Source organism: Centroberyx gerrardi, chromosome 8, assembly GCF_048128805.1.
Source record: "Centroberyx gerrardi isolate f3 chromosome 8, fCenGer3.hap1.cur.20231027, whole genome shotgun sequence".
Taxonomy (NCBI): Eukaryota; Metazoa; Chordata; class Actinopteri; order Beryciformes; family Berycidae; genus Centroberyx; species Centroberyx gerrardi.
The window spans coordinates 3,829,135-3,855,598 of record NC_136004.1 but is presented as its reverse complement, the minus strand read 5'-3'; the positions used below and the strand labels follow the sequence as shown (position 1 = coordinate 3,855,598).

Here is a 26,464-nt window from a genome sequence, read left to right as displayed (position 1 = left end):
CTAGTCTGTACCACATTTATACAGGTAGTAGCTTATTCTGATACATTTTCCTCACCGAATGGATAGGCTACCCTAATCTTAATGAAATTTGTACAGATAGCAGACTATTCTGATACTTTTTCCTACCCGACAGGATGGGTTAACCTAGTCTGTACCACATTTACACAGCTAGTAGCCTATTCTGATAAATTTTTCTAACAGACAGGATGAGATACCCTAGTCTTTACCACATCGATACAGGTAGTCGCCTATTGTGATACATTCTCTGACCTGACGGGATGGGGTACCCTTGTCTTAAACCACATTTACACACTTAGTAGTCTATTGTGATACATTTTTCTCACCGACAGGATGGGCTGCTCTAGTCTGTACCACATTGATACAGGTAGTAGCTTATTCTGACCCATTTTCCACCAGCCAGTAACACCAGGCTCTACTCTCCTCTCCATCAGCCAATGCCACCAGGCTTCATCCTCATCTCCAACAGTTTGAAATAATAAAGATAAATGACCTTGACTTTGATTGAAGGAGGAAACATGTCATCTTTTTTTGGGGGGGGGGGGGAAGACATGTTCTTAGCCTTTATTTAACAGTGCGCCTTTAGAACAAGAGTCAATAGTACCTTCTTAAAGCAGTTAACAGATGTTTTCAAGTATGTTACATTGGATGTTCCAAAATTGCAGTCATTGGAATTTGTGCAGCGTATTTGTCTAATGAAATGGTTAGAATCTCTCATATTTTGAAGTAATATCATTGTTATTTATATTTCAAATGAAAGAAATTTTAATATTGTAAATTTTACTAGATACTTGAGAATGCAAGCATCTTTCATTTTACATTGCATTAGAACTAGTGATGCTAATGAACATAGTCACAACAGAAACCCAGAAATATTTTAATAGAATTTATTTGAAGTATATTTATACATGTATGTAGACTATACATATATTCTAAATTATATTAATATAAGTGTATATACTGTATGTATGTGTGTATATATATAATATACACATAACTGATGTTATTTTCTCTCAGATTGTAACAGTTGGTCTGTTTGCAGAAATTAAGATTGTCTTCATCTTTCTACACACGATAAAGAATGTAACAGGCTTATTGCAATAAGCCTACAACATGCAGCTTTTTCCTTATTGGGGTTGCTCATACTTGATAGTTGCCATACCTCGCCGACTGGTCATTAAACTGACCGTCGGAGCACGTAATTACAACGTCGTATGTAGGTAATCTGAGGCAGGGGGACGTGCCACAGAACCACAGAACGTAACGACAACGTCTTCAGATGGTAAATCGTGAAATGACCAAGAAATCCGAATAGATTACGTCGCTGGTTCGTCACGTATTAGCTGGGGAAGGGAGTGGACTGTATAGTATTTTAGCTGGAAGTCAGGTTGCAGTTGTAATGTAATACAGTAAAAGGCCACAGGATGGCGCTGTAGGCCTTTTTAAATTCCAGTGACTTTGTTGACGGGCAGCTGTCTTTTTCCCCAACACTTCTAAACCGTGTTCTAAACTTACACATTTAGTTTCCAGTGAAAATATTCCACTCTGGGAACATAATGAAAATGTCAAATATTAATAAATAATAATAATAAAAGATAGGCTTACATAAGAAGATGAGTGGGTGAGAGGATCATGTGGGACATTATTATTCCTGAAACATAATTTTCATTAGTTTTTTCTTTTCTTTTTTTGACTGCAAAGGAAATCGGATAAGCCGCTGCTGTGTTATTTCTGGCCTAAATTCACTCTGTACAGAGTAAATAAAGACTGTGTGTTCAGATGAAACCCCTCCCATCTGTTGGAGGACAGCGGATGACAGATGATGCGCACACTGCGCCGAGTTCAAGACACGGTGCGCGTCGCGGACAGTGCGCACACTACAGCATCCATCCATCCATCCATACATACATACACCCATACATCCATTCATCTATACATCCATACACAGAGAGACCCTTCCTGCACTGGTGGCAATGGAGTTAAAGTAGGCGCATTTGTCCGAAAGTCACACCTTATGGATTGAATACAGTGACTGCTTTTTGGGGGATTTCGACATTTTCAAACAGGAGAGAGAAAAAATGTGGAGATACACGAACTTGTTCGCTTGTCTTCTGGTTTTGTGTAAGGATGGCACTGCTCAGAGCAAGGTAAGAAAAAGCCTAAAAAAAAAAACATGTTTAATTTAAATGATCTCTCGTGATTTTCTGCCTAGTTAGAGAATAAACTGACAGGATTATTAAGCACTTTAATTACTTTGGGGAAAATTGTAGTGCATTGTGTTTTATTACTGTATTGAATTGAATTGAAGTGATTTTCCCTGATGAATCATAAATACCAAACGTGGTTAGAGGCTTGGCAATGTTTCATCCCCAAAAGATCCTCTCATAACAGTGCCCCCCCACTCCCATTCCACTGAACAGCACCTCTTCCCTGCTTTGTACACATGCTGCATGGTGCCTTTGCTTCAGACAAATAAGTGACTTGACCAATAACCGACATTTTCCCCCAGCCAGACCTTGAAATTTTCTGTCTAAAAGTAGGCAGATGTTTCAGGTTATGTGTCATTTTTTATGATTTGAGCTAATCCCCCCAATGAGGGCTTTGGATTGGGACTGTGTGACATCAGTAACAACAGGTTTCATGTAATGATAGCTCCAGCGTGGGGAGGCCTGGTGCCAGTTTAGGGTAGACTGAGGAAGAGATGGCACCCAGCGGGGTAACAGTAATATCTGGCTGGGCTTGTTTGTACAGCTGCTGGACTCCGGTAACCCCCTCACTCTCCCACAGCCTAATCCAGCTCTGCACACAGACCAGGGTGGATGACTGCACCCCCCTCCCTGCCTGAGGATAAAATATATGTATACAGTATATATGAACACCGGAGGCACTGACGCCAATGTATGGCCAAGTATGGTGTATAACTATCAACAACTGTCTGCACTGGATACAGGGTTCAACTGGTTTAGGCTGACACTAGCAGCAGTAGCAGTAGTAGTAGTAGTAGTAGAAGTGTTGTAGTATTAGTAGTGGGAGTGGTAGTAGTACTAGTAGTAGTAGTAGCAGTACTTGCAGTGCTAGTTGCAATAGTAGTAATAGGCTAGTAGTAGAGGTAGTAGCAGCAGTAGTAGTAGCAATAGTAGTAGTCATGGAAGTAGTAGTAGTGGTAGTAGCAGTTTAGACAGCTGTCAGCTGAAACACTGGATTACTGTGCTCTAACATTAAAAAGAATAAAACCACTAAAAATAAACACCTTCATCAAAACTTTATGAGGTTCATTTATAGTATACAGCATTTAGACCATCATGGACACTAAACATTTGCATAAAATAAAACATATTTATTCCTATTTGTGCGGATTGCAATCAAAATGCCTCATTAGAATCACTTCAGGTTAAGGTCTTCCCATAGACAACGAGTCTAGTACTGATCAATTCTACAATAAATATGTAATCAAACAAACTGCATCATATCCACCATATCAGAGGTGGCTGACTGGTATGATTTTTACCCAAAGGCCAATATCAGTTCAGTCTAGCATTAAGTATACACTATCAAACTGATGTAAGTCATATGAGGATAGGGACTTCTAAGAGGAAGAAAGCAGAAATAATGCTTTTCTGAAAATCTAATTTCTGAAGATTGATTTTTATTTATATTGGTGGTTGTTTTCCTCATGATGATCACCAACTGGAGGTCATATAGTTAACCCACCTTCTACATCAATGCATATTACCACGTCTGTCCTCACAACAACATGGCATGGCCTACAGTATACAGTCTGCCACAGCTCCCCTAAGGTCCAGTCTTGTCTGTTGGAGATGCCTGGGCACAGTCTCCCGAGCCAAACTGGTGGCACTGGGATTATTGAGAGACAAAGGCCGCTCAGAGGAGGGCATGGAGGGCACCGCAGGGTGGCGTGGGAACCGGCGTCTACACCTGCCTCCTGTTTTGGTTGTAAACAAACCCCAGGAATACCGCCGCAAGGTCGACTGGAGGCCAGAGAGATGGAGAAAGCGGACCGGGATGCTCTGTCTGCCTGTGAAATGAAGGAGACAGCGGTCTTGATCTGGCACTAAGACTGACTCTTAGAGATTTGATTGCCCCTAGGGCCACCCAGGTTAAAGATGTATGGGTACTGGCGCTTTGGATAAAATGTCAATAACACTTTCACTTCCATAATGTGCTTACAATGCATATAATAACGCCACTACAAGTAAAGTGTTTCCAAAACATCCATCAAACGGCATTTGTTATGCCATGTTATGTTGAGAAGACTTCATCTAACTGGGAATGTCATATAGGACTTGATGAATCAACAAGAATATCAGTCTACAGAAAGTTGAGCCTCCCTGTTTGTGGATAAAACAAGGCTGCAAGATGTTGGAAGTGAGGGAAACTAAGCACTAGCCAGGAACTCTCTTCATCTGAGACGTTTCAAAAATAATGGAACGGACAGGTTCATTACATGCACCAAACAATGGAGTTATGATGATGAAGACTATCTAAAAACAGTGGTCATGGTGTGGGTGTAGATGAGTTTATCATTCCAAATTTAGGACACAGTAAACTGTCTTGTCTTTTGTCTCTACTTCAAAACACTCTGAGTTGTAGCTTGAGAAGAGTCAGTTCAGTTAACCTGAACAAACTGTTAGCTAGCTAACTAGCCAGCAGGCTAATGTTAATGTTAACATGCGACTACTAGCCACTACTAATGCTAGCTTCTATTAGTTACGTTAGCTTGCGAATCAGATGTGTTCACAAGACAGTGATGGTTAGCTGACCATATACTATGTTTAGCTAGCTAACAAGCTCATATCAGCACAAAATCATATGAAATGATCAGTTTCCAGTCAAAAATAGCACAGAAATTAACCATGTCTATTCAACTCTGTTGAACATCTGTACAAGTTGTACATTTATGCGAGAAGTAAGCTGTTCAGAGCTGTTGTTGCCAATGAGCTGCCGACCTCCAATATGACTGCCAGAGTGTGTGTTGCATCATCTGAAAGCCCTCTATAGGAAGTATATGTTATTATCATGGCAAGCTTCCAGAATATGCCTTATTACTAGTATAATTACCTATTGCGTGCCCCTCCAAGTGTTAAAATAACAGGACTGGGTCAATTGTATTAGTGTGAAATCTCACTCAATGATCCATGATAAGGCCCCGCCAACCCAGCATCTCCTTCAAACATCTGTTGTACAACAAGATCATCTGGGGAAAAAGTATTGGCTACATCTATCATTCCATTCATGGCTGAGGTCACCAGACACACACTAATAATTAGGGAGGTAGCTGTTTGTGGCTGTGAATGTATTATTGTATGGGTTTTATTAAGGGTGCCTGATTGACAGCTTGAATCTGTGTTGTAGGTGTGCGCATTAGGGTTTTACTGATAGGGATTTTTGAAGGCTGATGCCGATATTTTTAGGCAGAAGTTGCAGATAGCTGATATTTTGTGCCGATATTCAAATGCCACATATTGCAAGTGTTCAGTGTTTCCCCCATTTTATTCTTGTCAGGGTGGAAAAGCCTCCGAAACAGCATTTAATCCCATCATGAGACACTAAAACTCTCCACTGCACCTATTCAATGGTGTCGGAATTAAATAAAACATGCAAAGAAAATCAAATTTCATGTCAGGTTTTACAGACTGTTTTTCTGTAGCTGTGGTCAGGGAGGAACCTCCATCAGATCAGAGATGGACGACTGACTGGCCGATATCCCATATTTAATGAAAGGCCAGTATCGGCCAATATATCGGTCTAACCCTAGTGTGCATCCATCTCTCTGCTCTCTTTCTCTCTCCTTGTTCTCTCTCTCTCTTCTTTGTCTCATGATGTGCTGTGATGACAACTGAACAGTTCAGAGAGTATCTGGACACATAAACAGACCCAGTAGGAATGTAGATGTGTACCCCCAAAAGCAGCGAGTGCTTAATACACTTTGTGTTCGGCTAATTAACATCCCGGTGCTAATGTCAGTGTTTTTGCTCGGGGTCTGAGCCACCGATCTCATGGTTCATCTCCAGACCGAAGGCTTAGATTCCCCCCTTTGTACTCCAGGTTAATCTTTGCAGTGGCACAGTAAGACTGTTTATCATAAGCACTGCTAATTAGATTAAGAATCAGGCGGACTCTCTGGACCGGAAACTGGACCCCAATTTTGGTCTGGAGTGCTTTGACTGGAGAATTTAAAGAGCTAGTCCCATCCTAAAATCATAAGCTTGATGGGTTTAGGCTGAACATGGGTTGGTATTCGTGCTGCTATTTGCGTATTTATGTGAAAACATTTCAAAAAGTGGGAGGTAAAATTTCATGCGTGTCATAGCAGGAATTATAGCACTAAATTTTGTGTTTTATCATGCAGTGGAAAGGTTGGAACACATCTAAATATTTGAGCTTTGCCAAAGGATACCTGATTTGTCAAAGCTGTCACAATTGCTCTTTCGCCATACAGCTGTCCCAGTAATTACCAGCTGACAAAACACTAAAAGGAGAGGATTTCCTTGTTTATATGAACCAAGGCTGCAGATACAACAGGCCAGCGCTACTGAAACACTTAATGAATCGCTAAAGCTAACAAGGGCTTTAAAATGCACCAGCCATTGTGTAACACGTCTTGTGTTTTTAGCAGTAGTGGAGTTTCCCTTCATCAGTGTCAGAGTGTTTTAGCGATTGATCTGATAGAGCTTTCTGCAGTGCGCTAGGCCCCTTCCTCCTGTTTTGCAGACACGAGTTTGTGTGTGAGTCCTGTTCTTGTTGACCTGAAACTTGACTGCACTTGAGAGGTCAAAGCCAAAGACTCAAAACTCAAAGCATGCGTTAAATGCCCTGCACTCTTCATTATTAGCGCTCGGAGTTGTGTTGCCTGTTCTCATGCTGGTAGGTCAGCTGGCATACCAGCGTGAGTGAGTCGACAGAAGACTCCAGTTTTTCTCATCACCAGAATGATTTAGAGTTTTCATAATGAGAACAGATGATGGCACATCTTGCTCCAGCAGAAAAGCGTACAAGGTAATGGTCTAGTCCTTGTTGGCTAAACAAAACAAAGACAGACAAAGTGTGGTGGAGGCACCACACTAAATCTGGCTGGAATTTCTCAGACTTCTCCATCCTGAGGGACTTAAAGCATCTTAAGCTGATGTTGCTATGGAGCAGTCAGGTTTTGGCTGGCTGTGGCTGGGGTTGAACAATACAGTGCAGCAAGGCCGCAGGCATAACCTCTCCAAGAGAAGTTTAATCTGCTAATCCATTCTGTTTTCATGTGGCTGTAGCATTTGTCAACCTGCTGCCTTTTCGCTTGACATGGGTCAGGATCGGCCCAGCCCTACACACAGGAGTCCTGCCCCATAATCAGACCCCTCCCAGTGTGTCTGCAGTAATGGTGGGTAAAGCACCCCACCCCCCCACCCCTGTCACTCAACCTGCATTCCTTCACTAATGAGCTCCCCACCACCACCTCCACCACTCCTCTCCCTTAACTCCCCAAGCCTGGTGCTGCACTGCCAAAAAAACATCCATCTTAACATGTCATTTAATCTTGACATCAGCATTTCAACTTTTGTATCTTCTTAAAACAAGCAAAAACAATTCAATAGGGTGAGAAAGTTTCCATTGTTTCAAGAATTTTCTCAGATCCAGTCACAACATCTTGAATTTAGGACTGATCACTTTGTTTCAGATAATGTCTCACAATTCAGGAAAATTATTGAAAAAACTCCAGAAGAAGAAATTGCATTGTAAACGTAGTTGAAGCGTGAAAGCACATATAAGATCTTTTGAAAGGCACCGTTAAGATTTTGCTCAAAGACGTTGGCCATTCAGAATGGCTGCTATCATCGTTTAAAGACTGATCTTGTGTTTTACATACATGGGCCAGACAAAACCATCAGACAGACCGGGAGGGTCCACCACCATGCTCTGAAGTTCCTAGAGCAGATCAAATCAGAGAACGCTCCAATTATACAGGGGCTTTAGGGTGCAAAGGTGCCAGCTTTGGTGGATTAGTCTTACGACTGGAGCAATTTGCACTTGCAATTGGTGATGAAGGACGTATTAGCTTGCCCAGTGCTCTTTCTGAGGGCTTGAGGAACTTGATTTGCGTACATTTCTTTGTGAACAAGCCGAAAACTGTGCGATCTTAGCTCAAGCAAGGTGTACAAAATGCACAGATTGCACTCGCAACGCAATCTTATACCTGGACCTCAGTCTGTACAAATGGATTCTCCATATTTCTTTAAATACTACTTCCTAGTTTCAGTCAGATTTAGTGCTGGACCGGACCAAAACAATGTCCAGTTGAGACATGCTGCTATCAAGCTACAACGTGGCATTGGACGGGCTCGGAGAAAGCCACGTTTCAAAGCGATAGGACAGAGACAGGCAGAATTCTTTAATGAAGAATCTCTGTGATGCTGCATTCTTCTACTGCCGTAAGTGGTACCACATGTGGGCCTGCCCTGGGGTTTATAGAGATCCCTAAATCTCACCGGGGAGAGATGACAGCCTAAACCCCCTCCGACACAGGATCTGAGAGCCAAGCCTGAAAGGTGATGGGAGATGAGCTCAGCATCAGTAAAGTGCATCCCATGGACCAAACATAGGAGAGACAGGCAGAGAAACGGACTAAGCACAGCAATAACCAACATAGCCGCAATTTAGACATTTAGCCAAGCAATCATTTGACAGATGGCAACGTGCCGGAGGTTGCGAAGTTCAACATCAACCCAAACGAGAACAAGATTTTTCACAATATGACATTACAGGACGGTAAAAAGTAATATAAAACTAGTTTTGGAAGCTTTTTTGAACTAGATATTTAGGTCCTGATTTCACAAAACAATGCAGGTAGCATCTATGGACAATGCCGGACGTCGTCTCAACTTTCATTTTGGTTCTGTATTTACATGGGTTTTCAACATTGGTTCAGGCCGTAGTATCAACATCTTTTCAACGTGAAAATGTTTCCTGGGAGCCAAGACTCTTATCTAGACCAGCTTACAGCGAGGGAGCAAGAAAAGAGCCGTTCGAAGGAACTCGTGGTTGTTGCAAATGTAACCTGGATCAAACCTGTGACCTTTCAGCTACAGGACGGTCTCTTTAACAACGAACCCACCGATCCAGTGAATGAATGTCTAATAGGAAGATGGGTCTTGACAGATGTAGTGGAGAAGTACTCAGAGCTTTCAGTGGAACGAGGTCTGCCAACTCACCATCACCACCTGAACATTTCATCAGTAAAGCAGTAAATCTGTGTAGCTGTCAATACTATCGGCTAATGTATACCAGTGTATGCTTGTCTCATATAGGTACCGGTTATTAAATAACCTATGATCATGGCCTGCCCAAGCTCCTCCTCTTACATGGGGCATGCAGCCATCCAAGCCCAGCTGGCGATGGGGAGTTTGCATGAGTTGTGTTTGTCTCCATGGCTTTCATCTGAGTCACGACGACTAACATTCAAAAGAGGGGAAGCATGCGGTTATTTTTCAAGATCGCTTTCCTTCCCTTGCTTTTATTTCCCCTCCTAAAAAATTGATTTATTATTCATAGAAGTCCACCGGGGGTTAGACTAATGGAACGGGCGACTGGAACGACTCTCGGCAGACTCAGACTTCACTGCCGGGGGAAGGACGGCCCAGATCAGCATATATCTTCATAAGCTGCTAGGTTTCATGGGGTTGGATAAATATGAAGGCCAATCCTGGTCATTGATCACCAGGTCAGATGGGTTAAATTCTCTGGCTGTATGCCTGAAGAACACTAAAGAAACATTTCCACTTTATGCATATCGGAGATACAACACCTATGTTAACCAAGTGCCTGTTAGTGGTATTTAACACACAAAACGTATATAGTATATATGAATATATATAGTGTAGTACAGTATTGCAGCTACTGGTACCTCCCATAAATTAGATAGTCATTACTGTATGTTTTAGGGATGAGATGATACGCTTATCTCACGATACAATTCGATACATGATATGGGGTTCATGATTCAATACAACCATGATACGATGTGATAAATTCTGACTGTGCAGAATTCTGTTTATTTCTGAGCAAATTTTTTGCACAAATTTTTCTAGCAATGGCATTGGCTTGCTAGTAAAAAATAATTTCGCTAATCTTGAAGCATGAAATGCAATACATGTGAATGCAGGTTTTTCTGCATAATTTAGCTATCAGCATTCAAAAAAAATAATTTAATGTTGAAAAATGAGATGATAATGGTCAGAATGTGTTTCAGATTTAATAAAATGAAACATGTTCGCCAATGTGCAACTTGATTTGTAGGCCACAGATCCTGCCAGGGGCTGAGAGAGAAGATAAATATTGTACTTAAGCAGATGTACAGTTACTTTGCTGAAATTGAACTAAGGTCGAAGTAAAACTACTGGTGTTAAATCTACATGAGTAAGAGGTTGCTCATTGAAGATGCTATTGAGGTACTTTGAGTACCTCAGGTATATAAGTACATAACCAAAGTAAAGCATAAATTGACAATTTATCCAACATGATTGCAGTTGGCCATTTTCCGGTGCAATGATGCTTGTTGAGAGCCTACATTTGTATTCTGTAATGGATGCAATTTAAAATACATAAGTCAAATGGCCTTTCGGCTTATGGATCAATGCCCGGACAAGCTGGGAAAACGAGGGTGGGAAAAGCGATTCAGCTTCTTGATGATCTGGAAATGTGATATTCCGCCCTCTCTCTCTTCCAGATCTTCGGGGAGACCGAGCCTGTTCGGATGACATCGGAGGGCTCGGACTGCCGCTGCAAGTGCATCATGCGGCCTCTCAGCAAGGACGCCTGCCTGCGGCTGCGGAGCGGCGCCGTTCGCGTGGAGGATTTCTACACGGTGGAGACGGTCAGCTCCGGGTCCGACTGCAAGTGCTCGTGCACGGCCCCCCCGTCCTCCCTCAACCCCTGCGAGAACGAGTGGAAGATGGAGAAGCTGAAGAAACAGGCCCCCGAGTTGCTAAAGGTGAGGAGAGGAGGCTTAAAGTAATAATTAGTGACATTTTCATCCAAATAAATGTCCGTTTCGCTACTCTCTATCACTGATATAACACAATAGTGATTCAGCCTATAGCTAGTTCTTGAAAGCGTTTACATTTGCTGTTCTAACACCTGGTGTCTGGTAGCTCTTTCCTGGGAAAAATCCTCTGGCACACAGGAAGTGATGCATTTTAAAAAAAGAAATCCTCATTTCAGAAAATAAAAAAAAGAAGGATCTTGAGAATTACCACTGGCATACCACAACTGCACTGCACGACTAAATATTATGAACCTTTATTGATCCCCGTGGGGAAATTGTTGCAGTTGCAGTAGCAAAAGCAATAGCAATAGGGAAAAAGTAGCCTGATATTCAGATTGAATGGCCATTTTGTTACCACTCTGTTTAGTGAGTGATGCTGGACTTTACCAACTTTACCAAAAATGACGGTCATTTTTGACAAAATTATCGCCATTGCAAAGACAATATGTTGGTTGGATTTCAACAAATATTATTCTGCCGAAAAACACCAATGAAAAACAGTTATACTAACAGTTCAAACCTTAGTCCCGCCCACAAAGGCACTGATTGGCTCGATTGTTTCTCTGAGCAAGAGCAAGCCGTTGACTAGAGCAACACCAGACTGAATCGCTTTACCAAATCTGAAGAGTGGGCGGGACACGATTCAGGATTCTGGAACCAGGCTAGGGGGAAAAAAGGCTAGGGAAAGCAAACAATATGAAAAAAAGTAAAAACTCAGGTTTTTAAAAACATACTGACAAAAAGGTTTTCAAAACATCACAGAACGAAGAGGATGAACTCACTAAAATAAGTAAATGGTCTGACAAATTCATTGAAATGCTAGGATGTGCCATTGGTGAAGAGTGGCACCTGCCAATCCCAGATGCACCTACATAGGCATGTGTCATTGGACATTTGTCTCAGTTGTGTGCTGTTGGGGAATATCTCCAGAAGATGTAAAACTCCAAGCAGCCGACAAAAATAGTCCTATCCAAAATGGGCCATGTGAAGCGAGATAATAGCTTTGGCAGAAATATCCCTATAAGTAAACAACACAGCAGCAAGCTAAAATAAAACGTTGAGTGAAGCTAAGTCGAGCTGTAGCCTAACAGCTGTGCTAAAAGCTTGTAATGATCAACAAAGATACTTAAAACGGACATAAACTAGAGTAGAGTCTTCCTTTACTTTCTTTTTATTTGAAAAAAAAAAGTGTCTTTTGGTGCCGTAAATGAGAGAAATGAATACGAATAGGCCTTTGTGTATGAAAAATACCAAATTAAAACATAAATAAAATTAGGTCTTATGACTCCTGACCTGTCGTGAAGACAAACCACATGGAAGTGTGTGTGATTTACATATGCAAATCTTGCCTGGCCTTACAAGTGCCACTGGAGTGGACTGGCATCAACACAGGCGTGTCGCTACTGGAACGACAGGTGTTACAGCACTAAATGCACCCCCCCTCTCAAAACCCCTTCCGGTTTAAAGGTATAAAAGGTCATCGCTCAGCTCCCTATGACCTGCCTATAGCTGTATGTCATCTAACATCTTTCGAGAACATGTGAGCACCTCTCCGCACATACCTAAAGCACACATTCATTTTTCAGCAGCAGAAGAAGCACGCTATGCACCATATGGAACGAAGAAGCAGATCCAGATGTGTATCCAGTTTTAACTATAGATTAACCCGATAAATCCCCAAAGAAAAAGATTAAAGTGCAAGGGAAAGGCACAAAATATATTTGCAGGACTCAACGGTCCAACAGCCCGGTGTTTCACCCCTAATTGAAAGCATCCTGCTGCCTATTGAGCAGAGCGTAGACGTCAATAGTGTTAATCAGAGGAAGTGTGTTGGGAGGTCATTTTAGCTATTACTGGTTCCTTTACAGTTGAATAGGAGCACATAAAGCTGTCAATTGTGTAGTGAGGAGATGGTGAATAATGCAAGTGCTTCTGCTTTTATGGCATGAATGAGCAGCTCCAGTCTATGGTGGACCTCCTCGAGGGAACCCTGTACAGCATGGACCTAATGAAGGTCCACTCCTACATCAACAAGGTGGTCTCCCAGATGAACACTCTAGAAGAGGTAAGCAAAAACCCTATTAGCCCAATGGAAGTTAATGTTCTGGAAATTTAAGGCCGTTATACTTTTGGACCTACAACCTACATTGCAAGTCACTCTGGATTAGAGCATCAGCCAAATGTAAAATAAATGTAAATATAAGAAGTTCTGTATATCCACCTCTTAAACCAAGCAGCTATTCACATTAGTAAATGAGACAAGGCATTGGGGAGAGATTTATGTGACTTGCCACACCAGTTTATGTCACTGAACATACTTTATTCTGACAATAATTATGTTATTTTGCAGACCATCAAGACAAACCTCACGCGAGAGAATGAGTTTGTTCGGGACAGCATGGTGAGCCTGACCAACCAGTTTAAGAGATACGAGAACTACTCCAACATTATGATGAGCATTAAGAAGGAGATCTCCAGCCTGGGCCTGCAGTTGCTACAGAAAGACTCGACTGAGAGCAAAGCACAGGTTAGAATATAGTCTTCTGAAACACTGCAAGATAAACACTGCTTAATACAGTCCAAACTCATATTTCAGGTATTGTCAGACTACACAGTCTGGCACACACTTGTTGGTGTGAATAATGCATTAAGACACTTAATAATGCACGTGTGAAACACGGTGGTTCAGAAACACCAACAAGGTGAGTACTTGGAAACATCACATTAAATAAACTAAACTAGTTCAAATGTAGACTTGTTAAGCTGAAGCTGACTAGTAGTAGCAGCAGTAGTAGTTGTAGTAGTAGTAGTAGTAGTAGTAGTTGTAGTAGCAGTAGTAGTAGCTGTAGTAGTTTTAGATTACATTTAGATTACATTTTGTAGTCAGATTACTTTTTGATTACATCTATATTGTATTTCTATGATTACATTACTTGTAGATTACATATTGAATACATTTCTGTGATTTGTGTTTTCTCTGTGAAGTGTCAACACACTGTTGGGGTTTTACAATAGTGACATCTCCTACTGTTCTCATTTAACATTGCACACATCTAAAGGGAAAATACATATGCATGCACAGACACGCACTTTCACAAGGGCATTCAACACATAAACACACCCGCAAGCCAATATCCACAAGGTCACTGACGCAACCCAAATGCCCATGTTCACAGGACACTCATGATGAGAAAACCAAGGAGGCTGTAAAAGCCAACAAAAAGACCCCTGCATCCAAACCCCCTCCCAAAACGCCCAAGGAAAAGGTCGTAAAGCCCAAGAAAGACACCGTCAAGCCTGGGAAGCCAGCGAAGCCCGACCCCACAGCCAAAGCCAAGGTGGCTGGCCACCAGCCCGGCGTGGTGAGGGGCATCACCTACTACAAAGCTGCCAAGGCCGACGAGGAGGAACACAGCCGAGGTGAGACTCTGGCAAGCTTGTTAGGGGAGAGAGTCTGTCTACTCTCCCAGCATAGCAGTGTGTCCATGGGAAGCCATCCTCTCCCTGCTAAAGAAAACACTGTGCTCTCACTTTAGCTGAGTTCGCACTCCCATCTGTGTGAGATCATCTGTGTGCTGTCCTAATAACTCTAAACTCCAGTGTGGTTGTTATAAGTGAAAACGATCCAAATTAGTTTCTTAAACAATCCAAGCCGACCCCGTGACTTCTTGCTGGATCAGCATCAACCACACTGTGGCTTTGGATGTCTTAGAAACAGAATTGAGCTCTTTATTAGATGGATTTTATTTCCAATAGAGCGCGCTGTAAAGAGTTCCTGGGAATGTTTTCTTACGCAAGTGTGGGATAAGATTGTAATTGTGTTGCAAACTTTACACTCAAGCGAGAGGCAATAAAGCAGGGAATCCATCGCTGTGTGGCGCACCAGATCCCCTCAATGCAAGATTTATTCCGGTGTTGTTTTAAACAAAGCTGGTCTAGTCGGTGCAGGATTGGATTGCTGGTGCGCATTCAGCGGGCAGGAAATCCAAATCTTTTATTGACAAAATACATGGAGCTGATGGAATGCTGTCTCAATGGAGCGCTGCCACGTCCATGACATGCCTCAGCTTCACTCCTCACAACAATGTGCGGGGACCCTCACCGATGCAGAGAAAACATTTCCTGACTCCTTCCAATCCTCTTTAAGTCTAGTTGAGTGAATAGGTATGCTGCGTTTGCACAGGGCACACGCACATAACACTGTCACACCGTGTGTTCTGCCGTCTCTCTGAACCTCAGCCAGCCCAGCCACCCTTGTCAAATCACTGAAACCATTTAGCGGCATTTCCATAATCTCTAGCAAAGAGCAGGGTGTGCTTTTTTTTTTTTTTAAAGCTTTATTTATCCAAGGAAGGTGGATGGAGCGCCACGTGTTTTTTCCAGTGACTCCCTGCTTCACATTCAGTTACAGTTGCACACATTCACACTGGGAGCTTCCCAGTAGAACCACAGTCTTCTACTGGTGGCCACTGAGCAGCTCCACTGGGGTTGGGGGTTCAGTGCCTTGCTCAAGGGAACCTTGACAGTAGTTGTTGAAGGAGGGGAGTGTTAGTCCTTCATTTTCCCCACCCACATTTTCCCAGTTAGGGGATTCAAACCAGCGACTTTCTAGGCTGCCACCACCCAGAATGCTTCTTCACACCCACCAGCAGCCTATTGCATCTACTGTATAAGACTGAGATTAAGTGGTGATCTTTGCGCAGGTCCTTAAAAAGTCCTTAAAAAAAATTCTTAAAACAAGTTACTAGAGGTTTTCATCATGTAATGACAGGTTTCTTTGAGCAGCATATCCGCTCTCAGATTAATACAGAACAGGGTTAGTAGTACAATATGCATCTTATTTGCTTTATTAAACACAGTTGGACTTCATGTTCCTAATTTCCTGGTGTCCTTTTTCTTATTCTGCCCATTCTATTCTGCTGCTTCTTTATTTTGTTTTTTAAATCAATTTTAAATTCAATTCCAGGCAGCACTTAAAATATCTTTAAACGTCTTAAATCTGGCTTTCTGAAACCTGCAGAGACCCTGTTCCTACTGTCTGCTATCGACCCTCTTCCAGTGTTGTTCCTACTCTAGCCTTCATCAGATCCATGTGTTCAGGTTAGAGCTTCCCAACCTGCAGCCTGAGCTTCAGAGTACGCGTGTCGGGCAGATGCACTGCTTATGTAGTGCTGCTGTCTAATCTCCCCACATCTGTCTGGCAGCGCAGGAAGTCAAGAGTATGAGGACCAGAGAGAGAGCAGCCTCTCCCTCTGCTGACACTGTCTTCCATTCTGCCTGCTGTCTTTCTCCTCCGGCAGGGAAAGGACCAGGAGGGGCTATAGAAGTCTGAATCCAAGGGTTTGACTAATATGGGTCTTTGAAGGCCGATACCGATATTTTTGAAGTTGCCAATTCAGTATCTTTAAATTTGAGCATTTCCATGCCAAAAATTTCCAAAACATGACAAGGATTCACTGTTTCCCCAGAAATGTATTCTTGTCAGGGTGGAAAAGCCTCTGAAACAGCATCTAGACCATCATGGAACACTAAAACTCTCCACTGAAACCCAGACTAATGAAATTCTTTTAGGGTTGGCAGCTCTTCAAGGCAGGGTGGGGCAGGATTCATTGCAGCTTTTACAAACAGACATCACTGTTGGAGGAAAATCATATCCTCGCTTCATTGGCTCAATATATCAGCAAACAAATATATCGGTCTAACCCTAGAGACAGCGGGACAGCCTGGGCTGCAGAGGAGGGGACAGAAAGAAATAGAGAAGAGAGAGAGGAAGTTGGCATGCTCTGTGTGCTGCATTGCTAATGCATCGCCTTTGATGTGGACTTCTGGAACATTGCAGACGGTAATATGTTTCCCGCTGACAACGAGCCACATATGTGTAACACTTTGCGCTGACAGACAGTTTACGTAAGTTTTATGGACTATTTTGTCAGGGGCCAGAGGTCAGGCTCACAGGCTCTTGAGCACCCTAGGGATTCAGTGTCTTGCTCAAGGACACAGCAGCAGTGAAGGGTGGGGGTTTGGACCCAGATTCTCCAGTTGAAAGACAATCTCCCTACTCTCTACACCTCCTTGTTGCCCCAAACCAGCGCTCAATAATAAGAATAGGCATAAGAAGTATAGGCAGTTTGTCAACAGCTATAACAAGCTTAACGCATTTCTTCCTTTAACAGAAATAGCACCCCTCCGCTTTGGGACCATGTGACCTTGTTTGACCATCTGCTCTATTTTGAATGAAAACGAGCTTTGTGGAGTTTTAGATTTCAATTTGTTTTATCTCCTGGCCTGACTCTCCACTTCCTCCCCTCCCTCCCAGACCACTCTGCCAAAACTTACACGGTCCACCACGTCAAGGAAAGCCAGTCCGAGGATGGAGGAGCTGAAATGGTCCTGGAGACCATGGAGGGCACCATGGCCGAACCCACCGAGGGCGCCGCGGTTCCTCCCACCGTCTCTACCACCACAACTACCACCACGACCACCACCACTACTACCGCACCCACTACTGTCACCACCTCCAGCGCAGCAGCGCCCGAGAGACCGGCTCCTACCATTGTGCTTGTGCTGGACAACTCCGACAACAACAGCCGGCCCATTCTCCACAGAGCAGGTAACGGCAAGTAACTGCGATACTCACCCTGCGAATGAACTCACTACTCTATTACAGGCTGTGACTGCGGTGACAGATGCCAATTCAGCAGCAGATAGGCGTGTAGATTCACGCTGCCAAGATCTGTGCGACTGTGAAATTGATTTAAACTCATGCAGAGTTAATGCAAACCATTCTTCCCCGGGCATAAGTGTTGAGCTTTCGGTGCGTGTGCTTGGTCCTGGCAGGGAAAATCCTCGACTGTGAAGGGACTCTAGCATCCATTGAGCAGCCGGAGAAGCAGCATAGCTATGGGCGGAATGAGGGAGCCTGGATGAAGGACCCCCTGGCTAAAGACTCCAAGATCTACGTCACCAACTATTATTACGGGAACAACCTGGTGGAGTTCCGCAACCTGGACAACTTCAAACAAGGTGTGTATCGATAAGGGTTCAACCTATATGGGTTTGTAAAGGCTGGAGGCGCCTGTACATACCATGTACCGTGGTAGAGGGACATAAAAATTCCCAAAAATTAAAAGTATTCAGTGCTTCCCACAGAATTTCATTCTCATCAGGGTGGAAAAGCCTCTGAAACAGCATTCACACCATCATGGGACACTAAAACTCTCCACTGAAACCCAGACTAAGGACATTCTTAGGTGGGTTAGCAGCTCCTTTAGAAAAAGGCGAGGCAGGTTTCATTGCAGTTTTTATCGACTGCCCCGATAAATGCCCCAAAGATGTTAAGTAAAATCATATCTCCACCTCCATCATATCAGCAGCGGACAACTTTGACTGGCTAATATCCAATTCTTATTGAAAGGGCAATATTGGCCCGATATATCAGTCTGACCCTAGTATTAATCCATCTTAATGTATAGCTTTGTTTTCTGTGCTAGCATTGTTGACATTGATTCATTTTGATTACCCAATGGACTCCGTGAGACTGATGAGATCTCTGGAATGCAGGTCTTGGTTGTTTCACGGCTCCAGTGGGTGGGAAAATCAACTCCTTCCACATCTAACTCAACTGAGGAATTGGATTACACTCCGTAGAAGAGTTAAGATGATCTCCCCTCGTAGGACTTGGCTTGTTGATCTAGATGTGTTTGGACAATGGCCTTTCTAAATGCACTTACATGTGAGGTATCCTGCGGTGTGGTGAGCTCACAGCCGTGTGCGGATGACTAGGTATCTTGTTGAGTGGCTGTGATGCCTGCTGTGGCTGACATGTGCTCTGGCCTTTCCTTTGAACTGGGCACAGCGGAGAGGGATTAAGAGTGTGGGCTGGCCTTTGGGTCGGGGGAGAGGGTGAGGGGTGGGGCTGCACTGCAAGTTGTTTTTGTCCTTCGCTGGGCTTTCTATCATTATCTAAATCACACTTCCTGAGGTTCAAAGCCTAGGATAGTAGATAGGATGTGATTAGAAAATGACACTTACAGCACACAACATGTGTTTGTTCAGCAGCGAACTCCTAACCAAACTTGTCACTATCACATGAAGCCATTGTGTACACAGTCTGGCATTATCCAAACATTGTCATTGGCTCTAGGAAAGGCATTATGTCAGCATAGCATACACACAGCAGGATGTATCCAACTCATAGTAAGTAATGGATAATGTATAGCGAGCCAGTCATTACCGCAAAATAAGCCCCAACAGCAAAGCGGAGGGGACTTGATCATCCTGAAGGGGTTTATTTTACAATAATGACTGGCTCATTGCACATTGTCCCACTTATTATATGGCTTACCAAAGACATTAATCATTTGACATGAAATATTGATTTAGAATGATTTGATTACAAGCTAAATTTACTTACAAGCTTCCACCAAAAACTAGTCCAGCAGGACTGTCTGCAGTAACCAAGGAGACAACTTTCTGGCACAAGGTCGCTAGGTAATTTGATTAGAAATCAAACAAAATTGACAACATCTTGACTATGGAGAGATAAGATGTGAAACAGTGGTCTGTTATGTGAAGAAACAGAATGCATTCATTGGCCAATCAGAAATGAGTATTCAACTAAGCTGTGTAATATACAGATACAGCTAAACCAATAATCTTGTTTATCCTAGGCCGCTGGAGCAACCTTTTCAAACTGCCGTACAACTGGATCGGCACAGGCCACGTGGTTTACAACGGAGCTTTCTACTACAACAGAGCTTTCACCAAGAACATCATCAAGTACGACCTGAGGATGCGCTACGTGGCAGCCTGGACGCTGCTGCACGACGTGGTCTACGAGGACACCACCCCCTGGAAGTGGAGGGGCCACTCGGACATCGACTTTGCGGTGGACGAGAGCGGCCTGTGGGTGATCTACCCCGCCATGGACTACGACTACTACCAGCAAGAGGTGATCGTCATCAGTAAGCTCGACCCCGGAGACCTGTCCATGAAAAAGGAGACGACCTGGAGGACGGGTCTCAAGAGGAACTCCTACGGGAACTGCTTCATCATCTGCGGTGTGTTGTACGCCGTGGATGTGTACAACCAGAAGCAAGGCGAGGTGAACTATGCTTATGACACCCACACCAATACTGAAGCCATCCCACGTCTGCCCTTCACCAATGAGTACGCCTTCACCACCCAAATCGACTACAACCCCAAGGAGAAGGTCTTGTACGCCTGGGACAATGGGCACCAGCTTACATACCATGTAAACTTTGTTGACCAGTGAGCACAGCCAGTTTGTGCTCCGGATAAGCTTGCAGTAGGCCAGCCAGTATGGCACCTTAGTAGAAAGGAGATGCTCAGTATTTGACAGCCAAGCAGCAGCCATATTGGACTCAACAGGACAAAGGATGAACCTACACCAGCCTTCCAATACCAATGCATGCTAATGAAACACCTGACCTCACAGTGTACCAAACATACAACATGCGGTTAAAGTGTGTTGGGATGTGACTGTACAATATGTCAATGGAATGGACGGAGAACAATGAATGAAGAGGTCATTTCTGTTTTTTTCAAAATCATTTATATCTCAGTTTGGAAGGAAACTCTTCAAATATTCTCTGCTCTTTTATTTTCCAGATTGGAGTTAGTGCTGCAAACAAACGAGGCAGAGCTGCTCTGGAGTCTAATAATCTCATTGGTTGAGTTAAACCTCAATGGGTGGAGCCACAGAACCACAATTAGCTAACTGGCAAACTTGAAGGTCAAAAAAGCAACTCTAGTCAAAATATAAATAAAAAATATCAAGGGCAACAATGACTTATTTTTTTTCATTGATTCATGACAAAGGCATTCATGATCTTGCAGGCTAGCTTACCTAACTAGCTAACTAGCTTACCTAGATAGCTATAGTCCAGTATGGCTGGCTTGAAATTGGAAGGTCAGCTAGGCTAACTAGCTAAACTAACTACACTGCATTTCTTCAGTTATCAGCAGGAGTGCTAGGCTTCATATTAGCTTCCTTCTCTCTTACCTCTTGCCTTTTTCACTGGGCCAGTCTAACGCTACTTATCCAGAAAAACGGTGGTTCTTTGGCTCCGCCCACTTAGGTTTTTCTCAACCAATGAGATTATTTCTGTCTCCAGAGCAGCTTTACCGCCAAGAAATGTTTGTAGAACTGAACTCCAATCTGCTATTATTTCACTGGCCCATCAACTCCATCCTATCACCAAGCACTTTGATCATGATTCTACTATGTTTATTATTCCGGCCTCAAGATGCTGCCTGTCTTTTTACCATTGATGTTGTTTTGAGGGATGTGTTGAATATAATATGAACTCCAAAAAACAATGTACACAAGTTTTTAAGCGCAAGATTTTTTTTATATTCACATCAATTCATTTGAAAATTCATACCATACAACTTTTTTTCTAATCTCCATGTTGTTCCAATGTTGTTGTATGAAAGTATACAGTTTTTGTTACTGTTCATAACATTTGCATAACCACTACATTTGTCAGAGTTATTGAGTGTTTGTAAATTTTTAGCCCACTGAAAATTAATATCAATGATCAATAATGCTAATGTGTGTACTGTACCGTTAGCTGTGCCATTATCAAAAACAGAAACCATAAACCATGAATGTCTTTATTTCTGGGAACTCAGAAATGATTGACTGTACAGTGTGTAGCACATATTGGTAATGATAAGCTTTAAGAGAGACATAGCAAATCTGTACAGCATTTTACAGTGGTGTTTTGGTCCTGTACATTATTCTTTCTTTTGACACAACCACTCTAATTTTTTTTGCCTGTTCTGGAATTATCTTGAGTGTTTTGTTATGTTTATTCAAAAAGGGCATGCCAATTGCAATATAGTAATTTGTTCATTTGCAAAGTTGTCTTTTTACAGGATTAATAATAATGTCAGGATATATAACACAGCACATAAAACCATCTGTGCTTGTGTCTGTGCTATGAAATAAAATTTCCATCGTAAACGTCTGTTGTGAGACTTCTAAATCTATCTGCACTGACCCAGTGAATACCATGGGATAACACAACTTGCCCTGCCCAGTGTTGATGGTATGATGAGCAGTGACTCAGTTCTTCTGATTTCTGAATAACAGAGCTCTCATGAGTTGTATTTAGTTCTGGGCTAAAGGTCACCATGCTCTACTTGATCTGAATCCCAAAATGCACTAAAGGAGCAGCTCTGGGTCATGGTAATAAGGGCATGGCAGCCTGATTTCTTGGCTGGGGATTTGAAAATCTTGAACTGCAGCTCCAAGTCATGCAATTCCGTAGGGAGACACTGAAATGAACCAAGAGCTGAATAGTGGGTGAGGTCCACGCATGTGGTCCTCATTTAAGAAAATCAACTCCCCGACTCTATTTAAAGGACATCTAATGCGATCAGCACAGTGTTGTATTTTACATCAGTAAGGCCCAGCTAATGAACTGCATTAATGAGAGACGTGACATGAGCTTTGATTAGCGCAGCACTAATGGTGTGTCCAATCGTGAACTCTGTCACAAAATGTTGACATGTTGTTGTTATGGAACAATGCCGTCCACGCTAGCAGTGGTGATGAACACTGACACTTCACATGACCTATGGTGCTGCGGTCCCAGCGCCTCATGGTGAACACAAAGGCTCTCCTGTTGCCAAATCAGAACTCAACTTGATCCCGTTCACATCAGCAGGGCCTCCTGTTTATCAGGATCACACACCCATAATGTACCATCATGTCCTCACAGCACTGGGATGCAAAGCCTTTGTCCCCATGTCACATGCCACTTTGAAGCCAGAAAGTGCACTATGGAGCCATATGATTTATGTACAGGAAGTAATTGGGTTAATGTTGGACGGGACTCTCCTCCAAGACCCCCTCGAAGGCCTCTCCTATAGTGAGGTCATTTTCTCCCACTATGGGGACCTTCCTCCGCATGATCTACCCACATTTCCAGATACACACCCAGCACTAAACCGATTCATCAGGACCTCTGTGTATTAGTCTCATTATTAACATAAAGAAAAGCACGCATATCCAGCCAAGAAAATCAAAGAACCACACTGCGAGTTGAAACGCAAGACAAGAAACGACAAAATGATTGACGTGGCGTGGATTCGTGATTTGTTAGCAATCAAAGCTCTTCCTGGCACGCGTGGTTTTAATGAAGTGGATAGTAGAGAGCAAAACATCTGACTGTAGTGTAACGTGTTTTTCACAGAAATATACTACTCAGTCAGTCCGATGCTGTAAGAAGACATTAAAGAGCACATGGCACGCAGCAACATGTGGCCTCAAGCTACAAGTTCGTCCACGTCGAGACATTCATGGCTATGAGTTGAACTTGAAATCCTCGTCAATAACATATTGCTAACACACTCCCGCAGTGCTGACGATGAAATTTGTGTTACAGAAACGGGGCTCATGCAAGCCAAAGCGCTCTGCTGGACCTAATGTGGAGCTTCAATGTGACTCTTAATTAAGACCCTTTGGGCTATTTCCTGTGACAGTGGCTTTAAGAGAACGAGCTGGGTGAACAGGATGTGGGACAGGGAACTCCTAGCACGGTCCTTTTGAAGGCTGCATGGAAACTTATGATTGGCCGACCTTCTGTCAAACCCCTAGGCCTTAAGCGAGCTAATGTGTAAAATGAGGCCCGAGGGTCTAATACTCGATAACAATCCAATTAAAAGGCATGAAGCGCTTTCCTCTGTATGGGAGCTGGCACGCAATCAATAATGTCTCATGTTCGGCGTGGATGGGGGCTTTCCTGAGGTTTTAGGGCTAGCTAGACTGAAGAGAGCACCAAAGAAAAGCATTGTACAAGACACAATGGAGGCCTTTGGAGATTATGGAGGAGGAGTGGTCGTGTCTGGACCTCACATCGACATTTTGTGGCAGAGGAACCAGACACAGATGCCCCAAAACGCCCACCGATACTGGCATGTGATCACTGCGAAGCACTGCAGGGCGTAAACAAATCACAAGAAACATAATTTACAAAGATGGAGCGCTCCTCCAAAAATACGTCCATAAATCATCTTGATTAGGTGTTGAACTCTTCCCCCCGCCGCGTAGTTATCTGAATATAATAGAGTCTTTCAGCTGATGATTCAGATAACAGGTAGGCTGGCAAATGAGCCTTATATAAAACAAATGGAATTCGATGTGCCTGTCCAAACCGCTAAACAGATTTCAGATATATTTTCAGCTCTTGGCAAAGAAGCAGAGCCCCATCTGCTCACTATGGTGACAGAGGATAAATCTGTCAACAAACAGGAACAAGAGACGCTGTGCTGCATCTGCGGACAAGGATGAATACTTAATAGTCCTTTACCTTATAAAGGAAAGTCAATACATACAGTACGTGTGAGGCATGCTTTTATAACCTTCATCTATTCAGGGAAGGCTGTCTGGACATGAAGTAATGCCTTGCTTCATATTACTTACTCATTTTTTCTCATTCTCATTTGTTATATATTCCATCTATCAAGTGATGTGGCATTAAATAAAACAATGTGCAAACTATGATCCGCAGTTGATGATCATCATAAGACAGACAAATTTATGCTTTCCCTTAACAGACCCTATCCTCACCAGTGTGACACTACTTACTATGATTTATACCATGAATTTCATATCATATAGATTGTCAGCCTAAAAAAGTGTTAAACTCCTGCATTTATGTGGGTTTGCCTTCCACTACACCCCTGAATATTTACTACATATTTTTCAAATCATACCATATTTTTTATTAATTTCTTATTTTTGCGTTATGCGTTATGTTTAATACCCCGAGTTGTTCTGTTATTATTCATATCCTATTTTTCCTTACTATTTTGCTGCTGCAATGACCCAGTTTCATGTTATCTCATATCTCACCACAAGTTTCTATCAGTCTGAATGTCGTCTTCACGGATGTTTCAGTTGCTGCATTGGATGTCAACACACACATTATATTCACTGTGACTAAATCAGTCTGCGTTAGTGTAATTACATCATGTGTGTCTTCTAGGACTTCTCCATAAAAACTGAAGCCCAGTGATGACTCTGTTACAAGACCGAGAGACAAAATGTTGAGTTAGCAAGAGAGAAATCCCCATGAAAAAAAGAATAAATCTACAAATCACTTCCAGACTGCATTTGTACTGGCAACACTCTCTTTCCTTATCCTTAAAGAACAAATAAAACAAAGATCTCTATATATTTTTCTGGGCTCGGCATGAGAGGGGAGAGAACACCCTAGCGTGGTGTTGCGGTGGCGGTGGTTGTCCTGGTCCTGGCGTTGGTCCCGGGCCAACAATAATGTACCGCGGGGTTCAGAGACACACCTCCTCCCACCAGCAGGCCTAATGCAATCCTCACGGCAACGCGGTCCATCCCAGCAGCTGCTCTTGGCTGGCACCAGTGGAACTACGGCACCGGAGCGACTTCGGCCCCAGTCAGCCCTGCCATCCATCATGCTGCCCCGCCCAACGCCAGACGCCAGCTCCGATGAGGCCAAATATCAACACCGCTTTGCAGCTGTTGGCGGGGGGTGGGGGTGGGGGGTGTTGAGGTTTCGCCTCATCGGAACGGGATTGATTTGTTCTAAATGTCAGGCAATTCTTCACAGGACTCGTTGACGATGAACTGGCTCTGCTGACCTGGTGGTTTGTTTCTTAAGCAACGTCAACGTGAAATTTACGATGTGAGCATTGATGTTGAATTCCAAAAAGACGGCTCTGAAGTTTGTTCGCACTGCAGAATAAAATAATAACAATACTAATAATACTAACACTACTACTGCTTCTGCTGCTACTTCTACTGCTACTACTACTATGGTAACACTACTTGAAAATTTAACTTTTCTTACAATGTAATCATTGGACAAACATTAGAAAATTACATTCAATTTAACATCATGTCATTAACCATACAGTTGTATAAAGTATTCATCCCTCTTATATTTCCTTATGATGCCTTACAATTTGCTTATGATGCTTTACAATGTGCTTATGATGGCTTCCAATGTCTTATGATGCCTGAACAGCTTCCTTATAATGCCTTATGAGCACCACTTCGAGCAAAGTATTCCCTCTGAGTTTTTTATTTACTTTTTACTGAGCAGGGACAATGTCAGTTCGAAAGTGAATTTCAAGTTGCGTAGGATTTGCTCCAGTCGCGATCAAAGCCTTTTGTTGATGGTTCCACGCAAGTCCCCAGACGTCCTTGACATTCAGCACAAAGCCAATTACTCCTCTGGCTTTTAGGAATGCGAGCCGGGCGACAGCAGGCTGGATTTAGGCTAATAGAGAATGTGACCATTGTAGCGACAGTCAGATCTCCCTTTTCCGTCCTGCGCTGCCACTGCATGCATCACAGACAGCTGTTGTTCGGAGGCTAAAGGCTGCGAC

At 43.0% G+C, this 26,464-nt stretch overlaps 1 protein-coding gene across 1 annotated transcript; it reads left to right on the top strand.

The window, feature by feature from the left end:
• The first annotated feature begins 1,938 nt into the window (after window positions 1-1,938).
• olfml2a (olfactomedin-like 2A) lies at window positions 1,939-22,025 on the top strand. Its single transcript, XM_071906741.2, has 8 exons — window positions 1,939-2,165; window positions 10,748-11,011; window positions 13,023-13,130; window positions 13,416-13,592; window positions 14,242-14,485; window positions 17,382-17,675; window positions 17,903-18,088; window positions 19,735-22,025. The coding sequence occupies exons 1-8, from the start codon at window positions 2,097-2,099 to the stop codon at window positions 20,337-20,339; spliced, it is 1,947 nt and encodes a 648-aa protein (XP_071762842.1). The 5' UTR covers window positions 1,939-2,096; the 3' UTR covers window positions 20,340-22,025.
• Window positions 22,026-26,464: the final 4,439 nt, after the last annotated feature.

Coding starts and splice junctions, on each gene's coding strand:
- olfml2a (XM_071906741.2), top strand. CDS start 2,097: ATGTGGAGATACACGAACTTGTTCGCTTGTCTTCTGGTTTTGTGTAAG. Junction 14,486..17,381: donor CGAGGAGGAACACAGCCGAG/GTGAGACTCTGG, acceptor CCTCCCTCCCAG/ACCACTCTGCCAAAACTTAC. Junction 17,676..17,902: donor GCCCATTCTCCACAGAGCAG/GTAACGGCAAGT, acceptor TGGTCCTGGCAG/GGAAAATCCTCGACTGTGAA.